This window comes from Aulonocara sp. 'chitande type north' Nkhata Bay, linkage group LG13, assembly GCF_057382095.1.
Source record: "Aulonocara sp. 'chitande type north' Nkhata Bay isolate Kocher_YH1m ecotype deep benthic linkage group LG13, A_spYH_male_GT1.1, whole genome shotgun sequence".
Taxonomy (NCBI): Eukaryota; Metazoa; Chordata; class Actinopteri; order Cichliformes; family Cichlidae; genus Aulonocara; species Aulonocara sp. 'chitande type north' Nkhata Bay.
The window spans coordinates 3,962,675-3,980,683 of record NC_141356.1 but is presented as its reverse complement, the minus strand read 5'-3'; the positions used below and the strand labels follow the sequence as shown (position 1 = coordinate 3,980,683).

General features: G+C 39.7%; 1 protein-coding gene across 15 annotated transcripts in view; it reads left to right on the top strand.

Moving 5' to 3' along the window:
* The window catches only part of rims1a (regulating synaptic membrane exocytosis 1a), a 118,348-nt gene that overhangs the window by 93,146 nt on the left and 7,193 nt on the right, over nt 1-18,009 (top strand). For 5 of the 15 annotated variants that reach the window (XM_086258302.1, XM_086258304.1, XM_086258303.1 and 2 more), the window contains 14 exons: nt 358-529; nt 706-853; nt 1,092-1,148; nt 3,910-4,075; nt 4,520-4,624; nt 5,072-5,131; nt 7,146-7,223; nt 9,146-9,235; nt 10,399-10,482; nt 12,078-12,134; nt 12,439-12,504; nt 16,206-16,315; nt 16,406-16,524; nt 17,846-18,006. In XM_086258302.1, the coding sequence (XP_086114428.1) occupies nt 358-529; nt 706-853; nt 1,092-1,148; nt 3,910-4,075; nt 4,520-4,624; nt 5,072-5,131; nt 7,146-7,223; nt 9,146-9,235; nt 10,399-10,482; nt 12,078-12,134; nt 12,439-12,504; nt 16,206-16,315; nt 16,406-16,524; nt 17,846-18,006 (1,473 nt within the window). The remainder of the gene's footprint in view (nt 1-357; nt 530-705; nt 854-1,091; nt 1,149-3,909; nt 4,076-4,519; nt 4,625-5,071; nt 5,132-7,145; nt 7,224-9,145; nt 9,236-10,398; nt 10,483-12,077; nt 12,135-12,438; nt 12,505-16,205; nt 16,316-16,405; nt 16,525-17,845; nt 18,007-18,009) is intronic. The other 10 variants (XM_086258300.1, XM_086258306.1, XM_086258305.1 and 7 more) reach the window with 10 other exon arrangements.

Below are 18,009 nucleotides of genomic sequence, written 5' to 3'. Positions count from 1 at the left end.
TTATATAATACAATATGCACAAGTTTTTGATATTGAATGAGTATTGTTTCGTCCCTTAGACTTGGAAGAACAGTTTGTAAAAAGAACAAAAATTTCATGTTCTGATAGTATAGTCAGGGTTAGGGTGATCGCAGATGATGACTTTGACCTCACATGGATAAAATACATCTTCAGTAATCATGTTATACAACGCAATCGAAGAGGGTTTTTTTGGGAAAAGACACTCTACTGTGAGTTTAGCATCTCGTTTATATTTAAAGAAAGCAGTTCCAGTCAGCTGAATAAGGCACAAATGGGACTAGAATCAAAATCAACATTCAACTGACTTTAAAGACAAGAATCTGTTGTTTAACACAGCGACAAGAGCAAACGAAGGACAAAAACAGTGAAGAAGACCTGTGAGCCTAAGTGGAACCAGACATTCGTCTACAGTCACGTCCATCGCAGGGATTTCCGAAACCACATGTTGGAGCTGACCGTGTGGGACCAACCCAGGTCTCCAGAGGAGGACAGCATCTTTCTGGGAGAGGTAGCACACACATCCACATACACACATGCCGGGTATTCATATCTTGTGGAGACATCTACTTGACACAATGCTTTCCCTAGCCCCTAACCCTAACCATCAAAAATGAATGCCTAACCCTTAAACATTTAACTTCTTTACAAAGCACATATTTACTGTGTGGTTGGTGACTTGAACAGGTCCTGGTGGAGCTAGAGACGGCCTTACTGGATGACAAGCCTCACTGGTATCCCCTCCAAACTCATGATGTCTCATCCATACCACTGCCCCAGCCCTCCCCATACCTGCCCCGACGACACATAGACGCCCCTGGCAAAAAATTGCAGCGTAAGTCTGTCAAGATCTCGTGTCGTGTGCAACATGACATGCATAAGCTCTTTCATATATTTCTGCTTGTAAGTGTAAGTGTCCTGTCCATAAGCAGTTTAGCATGCGTGTCTATGTAAATGTCTGCTTTCACTCCATTTCCCTAATACTGCATTTGATGTGTGCATCCATATATATGTGTGTGTGGTGTGTGTACACATCTGTGGGTATCTTTGTGTGTGTGTCTGTTACTGTTTAGGTTCTCAGCGTGTAACAGAGGCTGAATTTGATGAGGGTACAGCAGTAGTATCTAAAGGTGGGTTGGGACTGTTTCTTAGTTTTACATGCAGGTTTTCTGCAGCTTGCACTTCTGTTCTCGGTGTTATTTGTAACTATAGCTTTTAAAAAATGAGATCTGCTAAAGAGTGGTTGCATTTAGGCTTGGTTCGTAATCCAGAATTTAAGTTATTTGGTTAAAAATTGATAACTTGAGATTCTAAATGACCCCAAAACTTCTTACATTGCACCAGATGTTGTTGTTGTTGTTGTTGTTTTTTTTAATTATCCATTAATAGGGACAGATTGTGGTCATTTCACAATAAGTCCAGTATGGATAGTAGTACATAGTAGTAGTACTTTAGTAGTGTACAAAGATAACTGCATATTTGTGTACTTTACCAAATCTGCCAGATTTACAGTTTAAAATAATCTTCATTTATCTTATACTTGTATATGGTACCACCCTCATCCTTAAAACCAGCTTACTGGCTGCTAAACAGAAAAATCAGGTGATGAGGTGAGTGGGGCTTTTTTGTGGGGCCTGTGTGCTTGAAAGGACCATACTGGAGATAACTATGATTCCCCTGAGAGGTCAAATGCAAGTTAAGAAAAAACCAGCAGATTAGTTGAACACAGTGGAAATAGAAAAAGAAAATGCTGCAAAACTTGCAAAAAAAAAAAAAAAAAGATGGATGTGTGTACTGTGACATCATCCACAGGTTTATGACATTCTGTTTTGAAGCCATGGGCTTAGCGTTTTTACCATCACCACACTGATTTCCAGAAAAAGTGTTGTGACAGGGAGGGGGTCTCAGTCATTGGCTAACAACAATCAGTCATTCACACGTCATTAGCCAATGACCACGCCCTGTATATTGTTCTATTGTGAAACAAAGTGAACAAGAGTTACAAAATATATTATATTTTTTATTTATGACTAAGAATTATTTACTGAGCACATAAACTCATCAGGAAAGTGTTTAGTTAGAAGGTTGTTTTCCCACAACCTTCTGTAGGAATAAAGTGTTTTTACAACCACAGTTGGCCTTGGTGTATTGGCCTTCAGAAAGCAGGCAAAGGCACCTATTGCCTTTTTTATTCCAACCCGGAGGCTACATCCATTTTAAACTTGCAAGTAATGTAATTTAATAGGCTATTAGCAAGATTTTTAAAAATTATAAGTATTTTAACATAAAATAAGGTAACATGCTACTGGCATATAAGGAAATTGCATGTGGAATAAAGCTAAACTTGCAGACATTAACATAATTATAGAGAGGAATGCTGTAAGGTAAGGCCATTAGCATGGTTTTAAATCAGGTTACACATGAGGTGGAAGGCCACTAGCATGACTTCTTATATCTTTTATATAGTGTTTGTATCTAACAGGTTACTGACATGAAGTCAATCATCCATGTTGTGAGGGCTATGAGCATGAGTTTAAACTACATAAGTGGAAGCAGGGTCAGTAGCATGAATTCTTGTGTCTTTTATACCCTCTCTGGGTATAAAAATGTAACTTAAACTAGCTAGGCCTGCAGTGTTTCGCTAAAACACAGATGTGTATGTTAAATTATGTTGTTGTTTTTATTTGATCTATATCAGTGTATATAGTGAGAATGCAAAAACTTCTGTACATAAACACCAAATGAATAAAAATTACATATATTTCTTTCTTCTTGTTCATTGCAAGCTACATATTCATGTAATAAGACAAATCAATTAAAGGCAGTGTTAGCATCACTGTTTGATTAACAGGTATTTACAGACATGCATGACAATACATTCCAGTGACCAAATGCCAAAGAAATAAAAGGTTTTTAGCTAAATTTAATAACAGTAAACCTCATGTATACAGATTTATTTCAAACCCTACGCGGTTTATTTAATAAGTTTCATCCAGACTGATTAATGCATCGAGAAAGAGTTAAGGAACAGACCTACACGATGATCACTCTGGTGAGAATGTGTTGTGAGGGTAGCAGACATTGGCTTAGTTATAAACAAATGCTGTAAGGTAGCAGAAAATGAACATGAATTTAATTATCATATATGAGGTAGTATCATGAATTCCTCTGTATTTTTAGTGCTAAAGTGTAGAAGGCTAATAGCATGTTGTAAGGGTAATAGACATTAGTTTAGTTCAGAACGTAGCAGGTGACTAGAATGAAATTAAATGTACATGGTATAAAACAGCAGACTGTTAACAAGATTTAGTCACAGATGTTATGATTTAATATGATTTTTTTTCTTTTTAAGTGGAAACAGTTCAGAAGTTGTCTTGCAGGCAAATGATAAATGTAATTCGGCCTGACTGTAGCTAATGTATGGCTTTGGTATACATTTTTGACATGCAGATATGGTGGTGGATAAGAAACAATGCAGATTTAAAAAAGATACTGTAGAAAAATGCATTTCACTCTAATTCATCCTGGCTATACTGGCTATGTTCCACTACTGATCTTGACTAGCAGCCATATTTTAAAGCCATTAGCACATTTTTGCAACTTCAAGGCCCACGCATCTTCCCATGTATGCATAATGACAGTTATTGTATATCATTAATGTTTGCCAGGATCATATGGAAAACCTTAGCGTTAACAAACCCATTTTAGTAATATTATTCACTCAAGAAGAGACTGTATATGGATTATATAGTACTACTTAATACCGTTCCTTTCTTATGAATTTTAGAGACTGAAGGTTTTGTCACTATTAAAGTATACACTCTGAATTGCACTTACTTTGCTATGATCTTGTTTATGTACGTGTGCATGTGTGCTGCCATTTCTCCATAGCAGCAGATGGACGTGGCAGGGAGAGGCAGCGGGAGCCCACATCTACCCTGGAGGTCCCTGAGCAGCAGAGGACCCCCACCCATCACATACGTTCTCGTTCCGTCTCCCCTCATCGAGAGGAGCAGGGGCGCATCCGGTCGCGGCCACCCAATGTCCCCCCCCAGAGGTGAGGGTTGAGTAAGGCAGGATTTTACTCCCCATTATTTGTCCAAATGGTTATATTTTAGCCATAAATTGTCTTGAACGCACTGCCCTGGACCGATTGCTGAGTCCTGTGAAAGAGCTCTGTCGATTCACGTCTGACGATGATTACTTAAAAAGACCGATATCGGCCTGGGGAGACGATAGTGAATGCATGGAAGAGGCAAAACCAAGATTCAGGAAAAACAGACAGGACATGAGTGTTTCTGGAAGCCAGCAAACTGAGTCCATCTACTAATGAAATGTCTGTCTGGCTCAGAACATGCAGTGCTGCCAGCTCTGCTTTTAGTCACTGAGCTAAATGAAACCGAGCAGCAGTGTGCCGCAATACCACCTGACCACTAACCTCACAAGTCAGTCTCTCATTTATCCGTCCATCCATTTATTTATTTATTTACATTTCCTTCAGGAGCCTGGATGATGAGCTTTCTCACGGTCACCGTTCTCGTTCTCCGTCCCGCTACTACGATGCTGGTAGAGGTCGCCATCAAGGGGAAGGGTATCTGGACGACAGGTGCGTGCCTGTGTTTGGTCACCACTTGTAGTGTAAATGTCATCAGAGTTGCTTTATGTTGTACAAGGCCCTAGTTTTTTGTGCAAATCCACATCCGCTGAAAAAGTGTGTACAGAGTGTGAGTGCCTGTGTTGCCAAGTCTAACTTTGTTTACTGGTCTCTTAGATTTAAATAGTTGCTGCTTTTTGTCGGTTTTTGTTTTGTTTCTTGAAAAGCGTTTGATGCCGTAGCTATCTGTTGAGTTTCATGTTGCACGAGGTGACCTCAGACCTCAGTGTTTAGGTTGAAAGCTCTCGGTTGCAAAACTGAATTTCTGAATCTGTGTGACTGTGTGGAACCAGCCAAAGCTCTCTTTCCTATTCACTCTCTTCTCCCCTCTGCTCTTCTGGGTTTTTTTTAACTGTTGTTGATTTCCTCATATGTCATCCATCCCCATGGTTACCACAGTGAGGTCTTCACGATCCACCAATCAATGCGAGGCAAAAGTGCTGAGTGCCTGCACACCAGGTAAACTGGCCAATCGTGACATGTTTACATGTTGGTTGTAGATGAGGTGTGTTTTTGTCAGATTGTCTCTAATTGCAGTCTGTCGCTCAAGACTGTTATTTAAGAGTGAAACGAATATGCCTCTGAAATCGAGGTAAAAAAAATCCTGTGTAATGTAAAATGTATACAGAAAAGAAATGTGAACAAGTCCCATGCAAACTTTGACTTCCCAGCATTATAAAAGAGAACCGAGTTATATCAGACCTTACACACAGACACATTAGTTGGTTTTAGTCCGTTCATTAAATGAAATAACTGTAAGAAAAACAGAATGTGTCATGTCTAAATAACGAGACAAAAAGGAGGCCAGTGAGCTGAAATCCTGTGGTAATCTAGCTGTACTGCTGCCTCAGATCCACAAGAGGACACTACAGGACCATGCATGGTTTCAGACTTTGCTGCTTTTCAAGAATCAGTCCAACAGTACAGCTTGCAGGGGCTAGACCACAGGTGTCGACCTCCAGGCCTCAAGGGCCGGTGTCCTGCAGGTTTTAGATGTGTCCTTGATCCAACACAGCTGATTTAAATGGCTAAATTACCTCCTCAACATTTCTCAAAGTTCTCCAGAAGCCTGGTCATGAACTAATCATTTGATTCAGGTGTGTTGACCCAGGGTGAGATCTAAAACCTGCAGGACTCCGGCCCTCGAGGCCTGGAGTTCGACACCCCTAGGCTAGACTTAAAACTAAATGTTGCTTAGTGTACACCTGCTTTCATACGTCCAAATGATGAATATGCACCAATTCTGTCTCTGACTGAAACAATTTAGGGCACTTTTTGCATGATGCTCCAATATCTTTATTTAGTCTGAAGGCTTTTGGGTCATTCCATGGAAACTGTACTGGTCCTCCTGTTTCTGGACAAAAACCAAACTATGAATTTTGTGTTTCATAGCATATTTTAAAACCTGCAATAATGCACGATTTGAAAGCTCGGGAACTCGTCAAATATCTTTTTTTTTTTATTAATACGCTCATTTGTCAGTTAGTTAGCTTGGCCCAGTCACAGGAATACAGCCAACACTATAGCCTGAGATGAGGTAAAATCTAATTGGATAGAAAAATTCAAAATGATGTGTCAGAATTTCTCTATGTGGTCAACGTTAACACCAGTATGCACACATATACACATATACAGTGCTGTTTGTAAGCCTATGTAAAACTGCATGGCTCTAAATGAATAATATTATTTCATCCAAAAATACTTCTTTTTCACACTTGATTGCTACATTTCCCATTAAGAGAGAAGTGTTGGTCCTACATAAACAAAATACCAAAAAGTTATTACGTATATTACATGAGACACAGGAGACATTTTGGTTTAGTGTGTTTGGTCACTGGAAACTATATTTTTGGGGGTTTTGTTTTTCCCTTTAAATGTTAGGAACCCAAACGTGACAGTTTTCATGTAATGACTCTTACTGATTATTATTTATATTTTTAAGTTCACGTGTAATGTAGTGACTCTTACATTGCCATTTGAGCACACAGCCAAAGAGGTAAGTTACACTATATATACCTTTGTTAGAGGTATATAAAACCCCTATACAACCGTAGCTGTGTTAGTATCTAACCTAGGACACTTTTTGTACTTTTTATACACACAAGTGTATAAGTGTACAAGTGTTTGAGGAAAGGAGGGTGTAAAGTGCTAAGTTTGTCTGTAGAGAAGAGATCTGGCTGCTGCTGACTGTACGCTCTTAATGCAGAGATAATGTGCTTACTTATGCTTTAACACCCTAAAATCTTAGCCAGTGATTTTTGCAATGACCACAATATCTAGAAACATGTTGATAAATAAATCTAAATAATTAACAAATCAAAAATCAATGAGATCACTGGATAAGATGCCACTTCTTTCCCCCTTTGTATCTTTCGGTTGTCCATGCACTCCTATATACTTTTTTTCTGCTCTTCCTCCTTTTCCTTCCGGCTTCCTTTCCTGCTTGTGTCTGCTGCATGCATGCTAACATCAGGAGACCTACTAGGCACAATAACACACTGCCACCTAAGATGCCACTTTTGTTCAGCAGTTTCCGCAAACAGGCAAATAGGTAAGTCTTCAGTTCAATCTGTTCAAATGGAGAAAGTGTCCAAATCTGAAGGGACTTTCCCTGTGTCGACATTTTACCAAGGTAGATCACAGACTGTATGTAAAAGATTGACCTGCTCAGAGTTGTCACCTGTTGTTGGTGAATCCTCAAGATGAACATTTTGCTTTTTGTTTTTTAAATAAATAAAGTTATCCCTCTAAAGGGGACCATGATAAAAAAAAATGCCCATTAAATATTAATTGCATTATATAGTACTTCAGATGTTTAATTGAGCCCATAAGGTTTTCAGAAAGATCTTTTCTTGAATGTGTTTGCTCTTTTCCCCATGTTTGTTTTCAAATGGACATCAGGTGTCTCCCCCTGCTGGCCATTTTAAAGAATGCAGTATCTCTTATCAGCACACAATACCAAAGGGGCAACAGCACAGGGAACAATTTGCTCGTCACCTGCTGCTTTGTTGCAGACATTTAATCGCATTTAATCGAGGACAATTCAGGCTTTAGTTGCCTTAGTAACGCTATATTGTATTTAATATGCAGTCACATTCCAGCCAACAGCATCCTTCTATGGTATTTCATACAATCACTTGCCTTGAAGTTGAGAAAGTTTACATTTGGACCCGCCCACTTCTCGTTACCAGCGGTTACTTTGACTCATCGCTTCAAGTTACTGAATCCCGACGACTTTTTTGTTCTCTGATTGCCTCATCAGTCCTTGTTGCTTCCTGCATGGATGTCTTCTTCAGGAGCATCCACATAAGTTATTACATGAGTACATTCTATTATTCATCTTTTTGTTTTTATAGATTCATTTGGCTCATTTTCTGAAATTGATTCACTATCAACAGCTTTTATTTTAAATGACCTCTTGCAGAACTCACACTTTAGCAATCACTGATCTAATGCAGTTTTTGAATAACTGGATAAACAACGAGAAGAGCTTCAGTATAATGTTATGTAGCATAACATTCACTGTCATTAAGGCGTTAATAAAAGTTTCTATCATTTTACTGTTTATTAACAGCAGTTATTAAAGGGTTTCTGCAGAACCTTGTGTGAACTTGATTACAAAAAATGGCGCCTACTTTTTGTCTGCTGTCATACCTTGAGCGCTCCTAGCCAAGAGCGACAGAGAACAAGTATGACTGTAAGACTTTGAAAAAAGACAACAAAAGAATTGAGTCAGATGACATTTTCATTGTCAGAAAAGTTCTTTGAGGTGCTATTAGATGTTGCTCTTGCTCTTCGCGCTCCATTTGAAGCATACTGAAGCCATCAGACAATTTGTAGTACCAGTGTCAACTTATATTGGACTGGTTAACGGTTCAGTCCTTCCATCACAGCAGGGGCTTCTGGTTAGTTTCCAACCTGTTTTCTTTCATTTCTTTAGTTTAGTCCACTTTTTGAAATTTCCATTTCATCAGTAGCTCCACGCTGCTTGCATATTAAATAAGTAACTCTGTAGTGAGACTGAAAATGGTCATGGCGACATGCCGCTCCACCACACATCTGTGGTCTAATGGTGAGGTGACACATCGGTAAGGCACACACACACACACACATTGATGATGGTTTATGGTTAACATGGATGTTGAAGTGTTCCGCGTTGGGAAAAATGCAGAGATCAATCAGTCTAGTTTTGGCAGTAACAGCTAGAAGACACATTTTCCTCCATACTCCATCTCCATGTCAACCATTGCAATGTACAGACACTGCCATCCTGACACCAGCTGGGTCAGTCATGGTTTAATTTCTTAGAACAGCATTATTAGGGAAATCTAACCAGACTTTCTTTTAAAAGACTTTTTCTGTTTGTCCATTGTTTTTCTCTTTGTGTCTGTTTTTGTCCTCCCACCCTGTCTCCTCTCCATCTCCTCCTCCTCTTCCTCCATTGGATGGCATGTTGTGCTGTGGTGCCTCTAGTGATCTGCAGCCTTCTCTGGACAGGGTTAGGAGCGCTAGTGCCAACTGTCTGGCTCCAAACAATCATGCCCCCTCACCAGAGACTGAAAGGTACCAGCCTCTGTACCCAACCCCCTTCCTGTAGTCCTCCTGCACTTCAGCTTTCCCTGGTCTTTGTAGTTCCTTCACCTCTGAATGATCCTACACTAGCCTGATATCATCCTCACCCCACCTACACCACTATTGTGCACCACTCTACTATTCCAGCAAATCCCCTTTGTTACCTCTGTCCTCAAGGTTGTTCATGATGATGTTGTGATTTTTGCAAAGTCTCATTGGCAAGCAGCATTCTGAGTATTCGGGTCAGTTTAAAGACAACTTCATAACCAGCTATCAGACAAAGGAATCAGTTTACCTTACTTGTACCTTACAGTTTTTGATTTGTCACTTCCTTGAAACTATTCCCAACATTAGACGGTCGAAAGGATGTACTACGAAGCAAGATCAGTTGGTTAGCAAAAGTAAGGCTAAATGATGCAGTTTTACTAATTCTAAGAGACACAATAAGTAAACCTCTTGAGCCTATAGACTGCAAATAAATGATGGATGTAGTCACTGTGATGTCACCTGTTGGTTAGTGAAATCCCTTTGTAAAACCTCAGGTGAAGCATTAATCAAAGGTAGACCCACCCTGCAAGCAAAGATTAAAAAAGCCTGGGTCTTCTGAACTTGCTTCGCAGTAGACCGTCTTTTTTAGTTACTTTTGTCTTTTCAATGCTTAATACAAAAGTCCTGTTGGCATTTGTCCATTTACTTCAGAGTCACTGTGTCGTTCATGTTGTTCCTTCTGGTTGTAAAGTGATAACATAACTGCACTGTAAACGGTGGGATTCACGTTTTAATGCAGAAAAGAAATGCCCAAACAATTGATCTTTGCTGTCCATGAAAATGAGAAGAAAAGCTAAAGCTAAAAGAAAAATATAGACTTGCGTTTAAGTGTCTAGAAACACAACACAAAATAAAGCTAATGTGAAAATGGGGAAACATTTGCGAACAAACTTGCCATATTCAGTTTATAAGGTGATAGCGTGCTAATATTGTGTTTACAGCCTGTTCTGTTACTCCCAGGTAGTCAAAATGTACCCATAGCAATGGCAAGCAAAATCAACTTTTTACTGTGCGCTTTCCTGACACTGGAAAAGCGAATCTCTTGAATTTTTAATGACTTGCTGATTTGGTCCTATGGGTGATGTATTTTGTATGTGTACGCATAGAAAATCTTTGTCCCATTCCCTGCCCCGAAGACGTCCGGCAAGTCCAAGGATTCTTATTCAACATGCTTCCCCTGAAGATGACAGGTACCCTTTTGTGGACCATTCTCACCCAATTGCTTCTTGTTGGAGCTTGACTTGTGCCTTAAAATCTCACGCCATTATGACCCAAACACTAAAGTTTGCCAAGTTACTTTCTTTTTCTTTTCCTTTCTTTCTTTCTTTTTTTCTTTTCTTTTTTTTACAGTAGTTTTAGTAAGAAACACATTTTTGTCAAACCCAGTGGAAATATTCTTGGCTTAGTTGGGTCCTATTGGGTTGAGGCAAATGCCAAGCTCTTTTTGCCAGATTGTTATATTTCTATGAATGACTAGTAGTGATTTTACAATTTAACCTTTTCAACTTTCTAATTCGTCAGCTCTCCGCAAGTTTGGCAAGTGACTTTATCTTGTATCATATAAAACAAGTGTAATTAAACAAATTTTAGTACAAAATATAGCACAAACTAGCCTAAACTCAGTACATGGGGTAATAACTACCCTGACTTTGTCCTAATGATGCAATAAATAACAAATGCCAACTGATTAGTGAGCTTTAGAGGTTTGGGTGGATAAGGTTTAGATCCTTAGTAAAGGGGAAGTCTGGACATGACTTTATCTACTTCCAAAATCAAAAAGAGGAAAAAGTCTAAAGATTTGGCAACACTTGTAGCATGTAGTACAACTTCATTGCTAGACCAATAGGTTTTGGCTTTCAAATTTCATGAGGTCATCATAAATCAATTACAAAAGATATTTTAGGAAACATTTATGAAAATATATGACCAGCAGTAATACTTTGGTTGGACTTTGCCAGACTAGCTTTTTTGTTAATCTAAGACTGCATGCTAGGCTACGCTAACACCTTCTAGTTGTAGTTGCACATCAAGCAGACAAGAATATATACAAGAAATATAGGTTTATTGCTATTGACTTACCTTTTACTTTGACTGCATTTTTATTTGAACAAATACAAGATAAAATCACAATCTATTATCACTTTTGGCAATTTAGCCTTCTGCTGCAAACTTTAGTAATAGATGAGCTGATCTCAGTGAGAGTGAATACGATCTACAAAGTAGAACTTGTCCCAATGAAAAAAAAGTCCTCTAGGCATATACAAGTTTGATTTTTTTTCTTTAACTTTGTCGCTCACATTGTGTAAAGGGTTATTTGTGTGGCTTTTAGTGTGTGGGTTGTGTTCTTCTGGCTTGCCCTTTAATGCAAAGAGTGGTAGCAGCAGTTTTTGGTCGTGATTGTTGTTGCTGTATCTTTGTTTAGTTGACTTTCTGTTCTTTGTGATTTTTAGTATCAGGTTTGTGCTCGTTTGAAGTTAAGGTAGTTTGTACTGGCTCTGGTGTGAAATCCTGCCCTTTTGCATTTGCTTCCCACAGTCTCTCCGAGTTACATTTTTGTTTTAGGAATTTGCATCCGCAGCTTATGTGTGCTTTCCTTCTCCTCTTAGTCTTGAGAAGTCTTTTTTTGAAGGCGTATTGCTCATTAGTGGTATAAAATTCATGCAATCCACAATTCATATCATAAGTGTGATCGTGTATGTGTGTGTGTGTCTCTGTGGGTGTGTTTGTGTTTGTGCGTGGGGCGGTGCATGGATCATCCTTGTCATCTTCATGTCCGTGAATGGAGAATATGGATGCTACTTCCGTCTCAAGAGAGTTTAATTCACCTCAGTACAAAGAAGAGGTACACACACATTTATGAACACACACACACACACACACACAGGCACACTTACAGATGAAGCATGACTGTATAACACCCCTTATTCCTATCATCATCATACCATCCATCACAGGATTCCTCCTATTTCCTGTTTTACAGATCATAAACTTATAAGGCCGCTGACGGCTCCAGACAGAGTCAGGCCCTTCTAAATTGAAATGATTTATCCACCATCACGCTCTCTTCCATCCCCTCATTCACCCATCCATCCATCTTTTTTTGTTCTGTGGTGTATTGTCCTTTTTACTCATCCACCATTCTCCAGGAAGCCTCGGACCCTGGAAACACCTGAAAGCCACACTCTTGGCAGGAAGCTCTTTGACAGTGGCAGGTAAGGCGTGTGCGGCACGCTCAGCGTATTTCAGGTGTCTTGTTTACACACAAAGCTTCTTAGATGCATTCACCAGCTGGGAAGACGCTGTGTTTTAGTACTTGGTAGCAGATAGTAGTTATAAATAGGTCCAAGTATTTTTTGAGGCCCTTAATGCTTAGCCACAGTTAGGCACAACCACTGTGAAAGTTAGCATGGATTTCTAAAATTTCGAAGTCACAATGCTAGCACCTTGGTTGCTACTGTGTTTTGCTGCTAGAGCCAGAAGGTGGCACATTTGCATCATATATATCTGCTAATTAGAGCTAAGTAAGCAGACTAATAAATTAGCATTAATGGACTGTACCAGACAGCAGGTGATCTTATTTGTCATATAATTATACTAAAAATATCCCAAAAAGCACCAATAGGACAAACAAGATGAAGAGAACCAGGTCACTGACACAAATGACACTAGTCCGATTGAGTAAAGTTGCCTGTATCAGCATTTTAATATATGAGAGTCTGTGGAGATTGTAGGACATGCAAGGAACCATTGCAGGAACAGCAGTTTTGACACTTTGATTTTCAGTTTAAGGGGTTGCCACGGTCTAATTTCAAGCACAAGCTAATTAGTGAGTTTAATTTCAGTTATCACTTAGGGTCCTTTTTCATTGGCTGTTTCTGTGTTGTCGTGGTCAGAAAGAGCCTGTAAGTGCACATTGATTTCAGTGGAGATGAATGTATCTGCTGATCTGCAGTGACAGTGTAGTACATCATCGTGCAATAAATGATCGAGATATGGAACATAGTGTCAGTACGTGTTTCCCAAGGGCTCCATGTGGTCCTTGTAAGCATGAAAGATATTCTGATACAAATGTTATGTGTCACACCAGGAATTTATGTTGCTGGTTTTACCACATATCTTTTGTAGGGCTTTATTTTTTAGACAGTGCTATAAAAGTGTTAGATTCTTCCACTGCATGTATACTATAGAGATGCCCCTTTGTTTAGGATACTAAAGACTTTTAGTTAAGTAGTAGGAAAAGTCACTTTTTTATATAATGAATAATTGCTACTATTAGCATCTCCAAAGTGAAAGTGCTAAAATGCTTATAAAAAAGGAAATTAGGTTCTGTGTTTAATATTTTCTTAAACATTGGAGCTGCTGATAATGACATGATAATGTGTAAAAATGCCAGTTATTAACACTGAGTAGAGTACCCAGGGGTCAGGGCTTCATTGTTCACATGGAAATATGCAGTGAATCAAAGCCTTAATTGCGCAGCCAGCTAAACATATTTAAAAAATAATGCAAACACTTTTTCATTATAAGAACATCTGCGTTAAACATTGCCCTCTGTAATGTTTATATAGACACCAATCAGCCACAACATTAAAACCACCCTGTAAAATTTTATGACACCTTGGGAGAGATCTGTAGGGACATGGAGTCTGCATGCCTCGACAGTTGTTCTGTTGCACTGGGATGCTGGCATCACATCCTTTGGTTTGCTTCTTTATTACTTCCTGTTGATGCTTTGCCAGATTTGTCAGAGGTCTCTTCCTGTTAAAAGGGAGTTCTTTCTTCTCACAATCACCAAGTGCTTTCTCATAGAGGGTTGTCACCTTACAATATAAACGTATTGTAAACTGTAACAACTGAAATCAGTGTGTTACTTGTTTTGCCTGGTTTTAATGTTGGGACTGAATCTGGTAAAGGACTGAAACTGCTGTGTCTTCCATCCAGATCCATTACTATATTTGGGTCCAGCTGGTCCAGTGTGCAGTCTACTACCATAAACACAAGCTGACATATGCTGGTTAGCGCTATCTGAGGGACATGCAATCACTTGCGACTTCAGGCTGTGAACACAGAAGCATAAAACTATTAATAGTCCTCATTGTGTTTGGAGGCATGGTTAAAAGTGTAGTGATGCTTTAGTGCAAAACTTTTTCATGCTTTTCTTATGAAGTTTGTATTGTTAAAATGTTAATTAAATTTAAACTAATGTTACTCATAAACGACTCTGTTTAGGTTTGCCTTCATTTAACATCGTTTCTTGTATATTTTATGGATTCTTCCTTTCCCCCCATTTTTCCCATTCCTCAACCTCATTTCTGTCCCTGCATGCTGCTGCTTACACACTGTATTGCTGGGCTCTGGGTTTTTATGGCACTCGTGTCGATGTACACCAGAAACAAGTCCACCTCCATTTAAATGGGCTCCAGGGGAAAGAAAGCCCCACTGTGTCCCCTTGGTAAATGGATTCATCTTAAATCAGCCTTCCTCTAACTCATTTAACCAGAGGCAGAGTCTTGTTTGCTCACTGTAGAGACTCGTGGAGAGGAAAGACACAGGGCTGCTGCTGCTTCTGTCAGCATTTGTATGTGTGTTTGGTGAAATGTCTTTGCTGCATCTCATCAGATGCTGCTGCTGTTTGTGTAGTTGTTGTATATGTGTTGTGTGGACTCTGCAGTCATTGTTTGTATGTGTAATTTCTGAGTGGATGTGGAAATTTTTGGTAAGTGTTCATATCTCAACATTTTAATACTCAGACAATGAATAAGCTTCATTTAACAGTAATTTTATCAATGATCAGGAATATATCTGCTCACGGGTGAGCTAAGGGTGCCTCTGATTTACAAACCCAGTAGAGGTGTGTATTGTATTGATACCAACGCTGGTATTGGTATCAGAATGATACTTTGTTTCTAACCTCTAAATTCAGCACATAGCCCAATAAATTGTGTTAAATGTGTTCAATCATTCCATTTACATTCCAGGTCTCCTAAAATCCAAGTTACAAAACTTAAAAACTTGAAGGTTTCAAGAAGACTTGACACTAGGATGAAACCACAGACTGATCAAGAAAATGTTTAGATTGAGTGAAAGGGAGGCCCATTGTCAAAACAGCCTTTTACTCAGCCAGACTTTTTCGCAATCAGAGACGTCGCCCCCTGCTGGCCATTAGAAATAATGCTGGTTTATAGGCACTCATACATTTGTTTCACTTCTCAGATCCAAAAGCTACAAACCACTTCTTTGCAGTCTATATTCAAATAAAATGACAAACTGTCATGAATAACCCTTGTTATTAGTAGTGCAGTGGAAAGGAGCCCCAAATTTCAAGATTTCTAGTAGGAGAGGGAATATGTGTTATGTGAGAATGGATGGATGTGTACAGTCGTGGTGGGATTTGTGCCTGAAGGCTTTCACTTTCTCAGTGTGTTGTTTCACTGTTTAAATCTTGATTTGCTTCTCTTACTGGCAACAGAGTCCCTCACTGTGAACCCCAAACAAGCCTCACTTTGCTTCACTCTGTGAATATGATGTTTGATCGAAATGTTGCTGCTGCTGTTGTCTTGTTTCCAACGTCGATGTTCCTCCTATAGCTTCTGTCGTCATGTCTTTGTTTTGCAACCTTATGTTAAGTGATACTCGCCTAACGTCAAGAAATGTGAAATTGCAGCAGGTTCATCCAATGTCGAGTACTTGTCAACATTTTGTTCACTGTGTGAATGGGATGACGTGAAGACGTCAAATTCCACCAGCGAATGGCACTCTCGACTGCAAATGTGATGACTTTAATATCGTTTTCCCTTCTTCCCATCTTCACACTTTTCATCCTTCCTTTATATTCACATTTCTTCTCTCCACCATGTCTCCCCTTCCCCTCTCCCTTCTGTTTTCTGCTTTCCGTCATGTTGTTTTGTGTTAGGGGACACCTCCAAAGTGGTGGGTCTCTTTCCTCCTCGGTGACGTCCTCATCAACTCGCAGAGTGAGGCAACTCCCACAGCTTCCCCCCAAGAGCAGCACTGTAGAACAAGGTACAAAGAAAGGTTGACCCATATAGGGTCATCTTTGTGCAGTGTCCGATTAAGTTCTAGTTTTTCAAGTTTCTTTCCTTCACCGTGCAGCCCTGGTAGCAGAGGAGCGTGTCCGTCAGCTCCAGATGAGGGTTCATTCCAATCGGGTCTCAGCTCCAGCCACCTCCAGCCAACAGGACCTTGACCGAGCGCTCAAGAATAAACGAGAGGTAGCCTGACCGTTCGCTTTAAAACAAGCTTGTCTGGAGAGTGGAGGAGGACAATACAGGTTCCAGCCAGACAGAAAGAATGAACCATAATGCTGCTCAAGTGCATCGCAGCGAATTGCATTGACTGTCTGAGAAAGTAATAAATTACAGTACAGTAATGGTGAAGACCACTCCATAAAATGAATCATTTCCAAATGGGCAGCCACTCAAGAACTGAGTTAACGCTTGGAATCTTGAAATGTATAATCCATACCGTCTGCTTTCTCTATTTTTTTTCCCTTAGAGAAAATAGTTTAATATTGATATTGTGATGTTTAAAAATATGTACATGCCAGTAGTTTAACTTCTTCTTTTTGTCTGTGTGATGCATTACAGATGGCTAATCAGAAAATAAAGCATGTTTTAATATAGCAGACAGAACAAACACAACATTTAGGTGGAAGGTGATTAGAGCTTGGATGCATCTAAGCATCTAAAAACATTAGCAGCAGCTGGAGTTCCCAGTGTACAGTAGTCTCGTCCCACCTAACAACTCAGATTGCTGGTTGCCCTGTAATTTGTCATCCTCCTATATGGCAATGCATGAGTGTCTGTCACTGTACTGAACTCAGGCTTGCATGGACTTTAAAAAGATTTAAAAGAGGGGCATGGCTAAGGTGATGTCACCCACTGATCCCAAGTAGCACATCTGACTGGCAAACCAAGGGAGACATATGGTAGCACACAGTAGGTTTGTGCTGCTTTGTCACCCCTTTTCACTCTAATGCGTACTATGATTTACGAAACAACCAGCTTAAAACTAATGATTGAGACCATAAACATGTCAGGAAGTTTCCTGAGGCCATGAAAAATGGAGTGAAATGTGTTCTTTCCCTTTAGCGGTCCACACAAGAAGACTTCTTTATGGAAACCTCAGAGTTGCCCTCTGCTGGTCATTAGAAAGATTGCAGTTCTTCCTCTTCACCCTCACTTTTCAGACCAAAAGATGCATCATGATGCACAGTCTATATGGAGAACACCTGGTTCAAGTTTTAGATTTTTAATAGCTTGTACACCAAATGTAATGTTGTAAAATCCCTTTCTGTAACTAACAGCAATTTTCTATCAATCAGCGTGTTGTGCTATCAGCAAATGGACCAATCAGGATGCAGCAGCAGAGCGCTAGCATTTTATATTCAATTCAATTCAGTTTTATTTATACAGCGCCAAATCACAACAACAGTCGCCTCAAGGCGCTTTATACTGTAAGGTAGAGAATTACTTGCTTCATTTTCACAGCAGTTTTCTAAAATATCTGTTTGATGATGTGTGGTTCATGCAGCTCTATAAGGACCAGAGGAGGAGTAGTGAAAATGTTTCCCATAAGTCCTCAGACAGTGATGTCAGCGACGTCTCAGCCATCTCTCGAACCAGCAGTGCCTCTCGCATCAGTAGCACCAGCTACATGTCCATCCAGTCAGAGAGACCCCGGGGACGCTTCAGGTA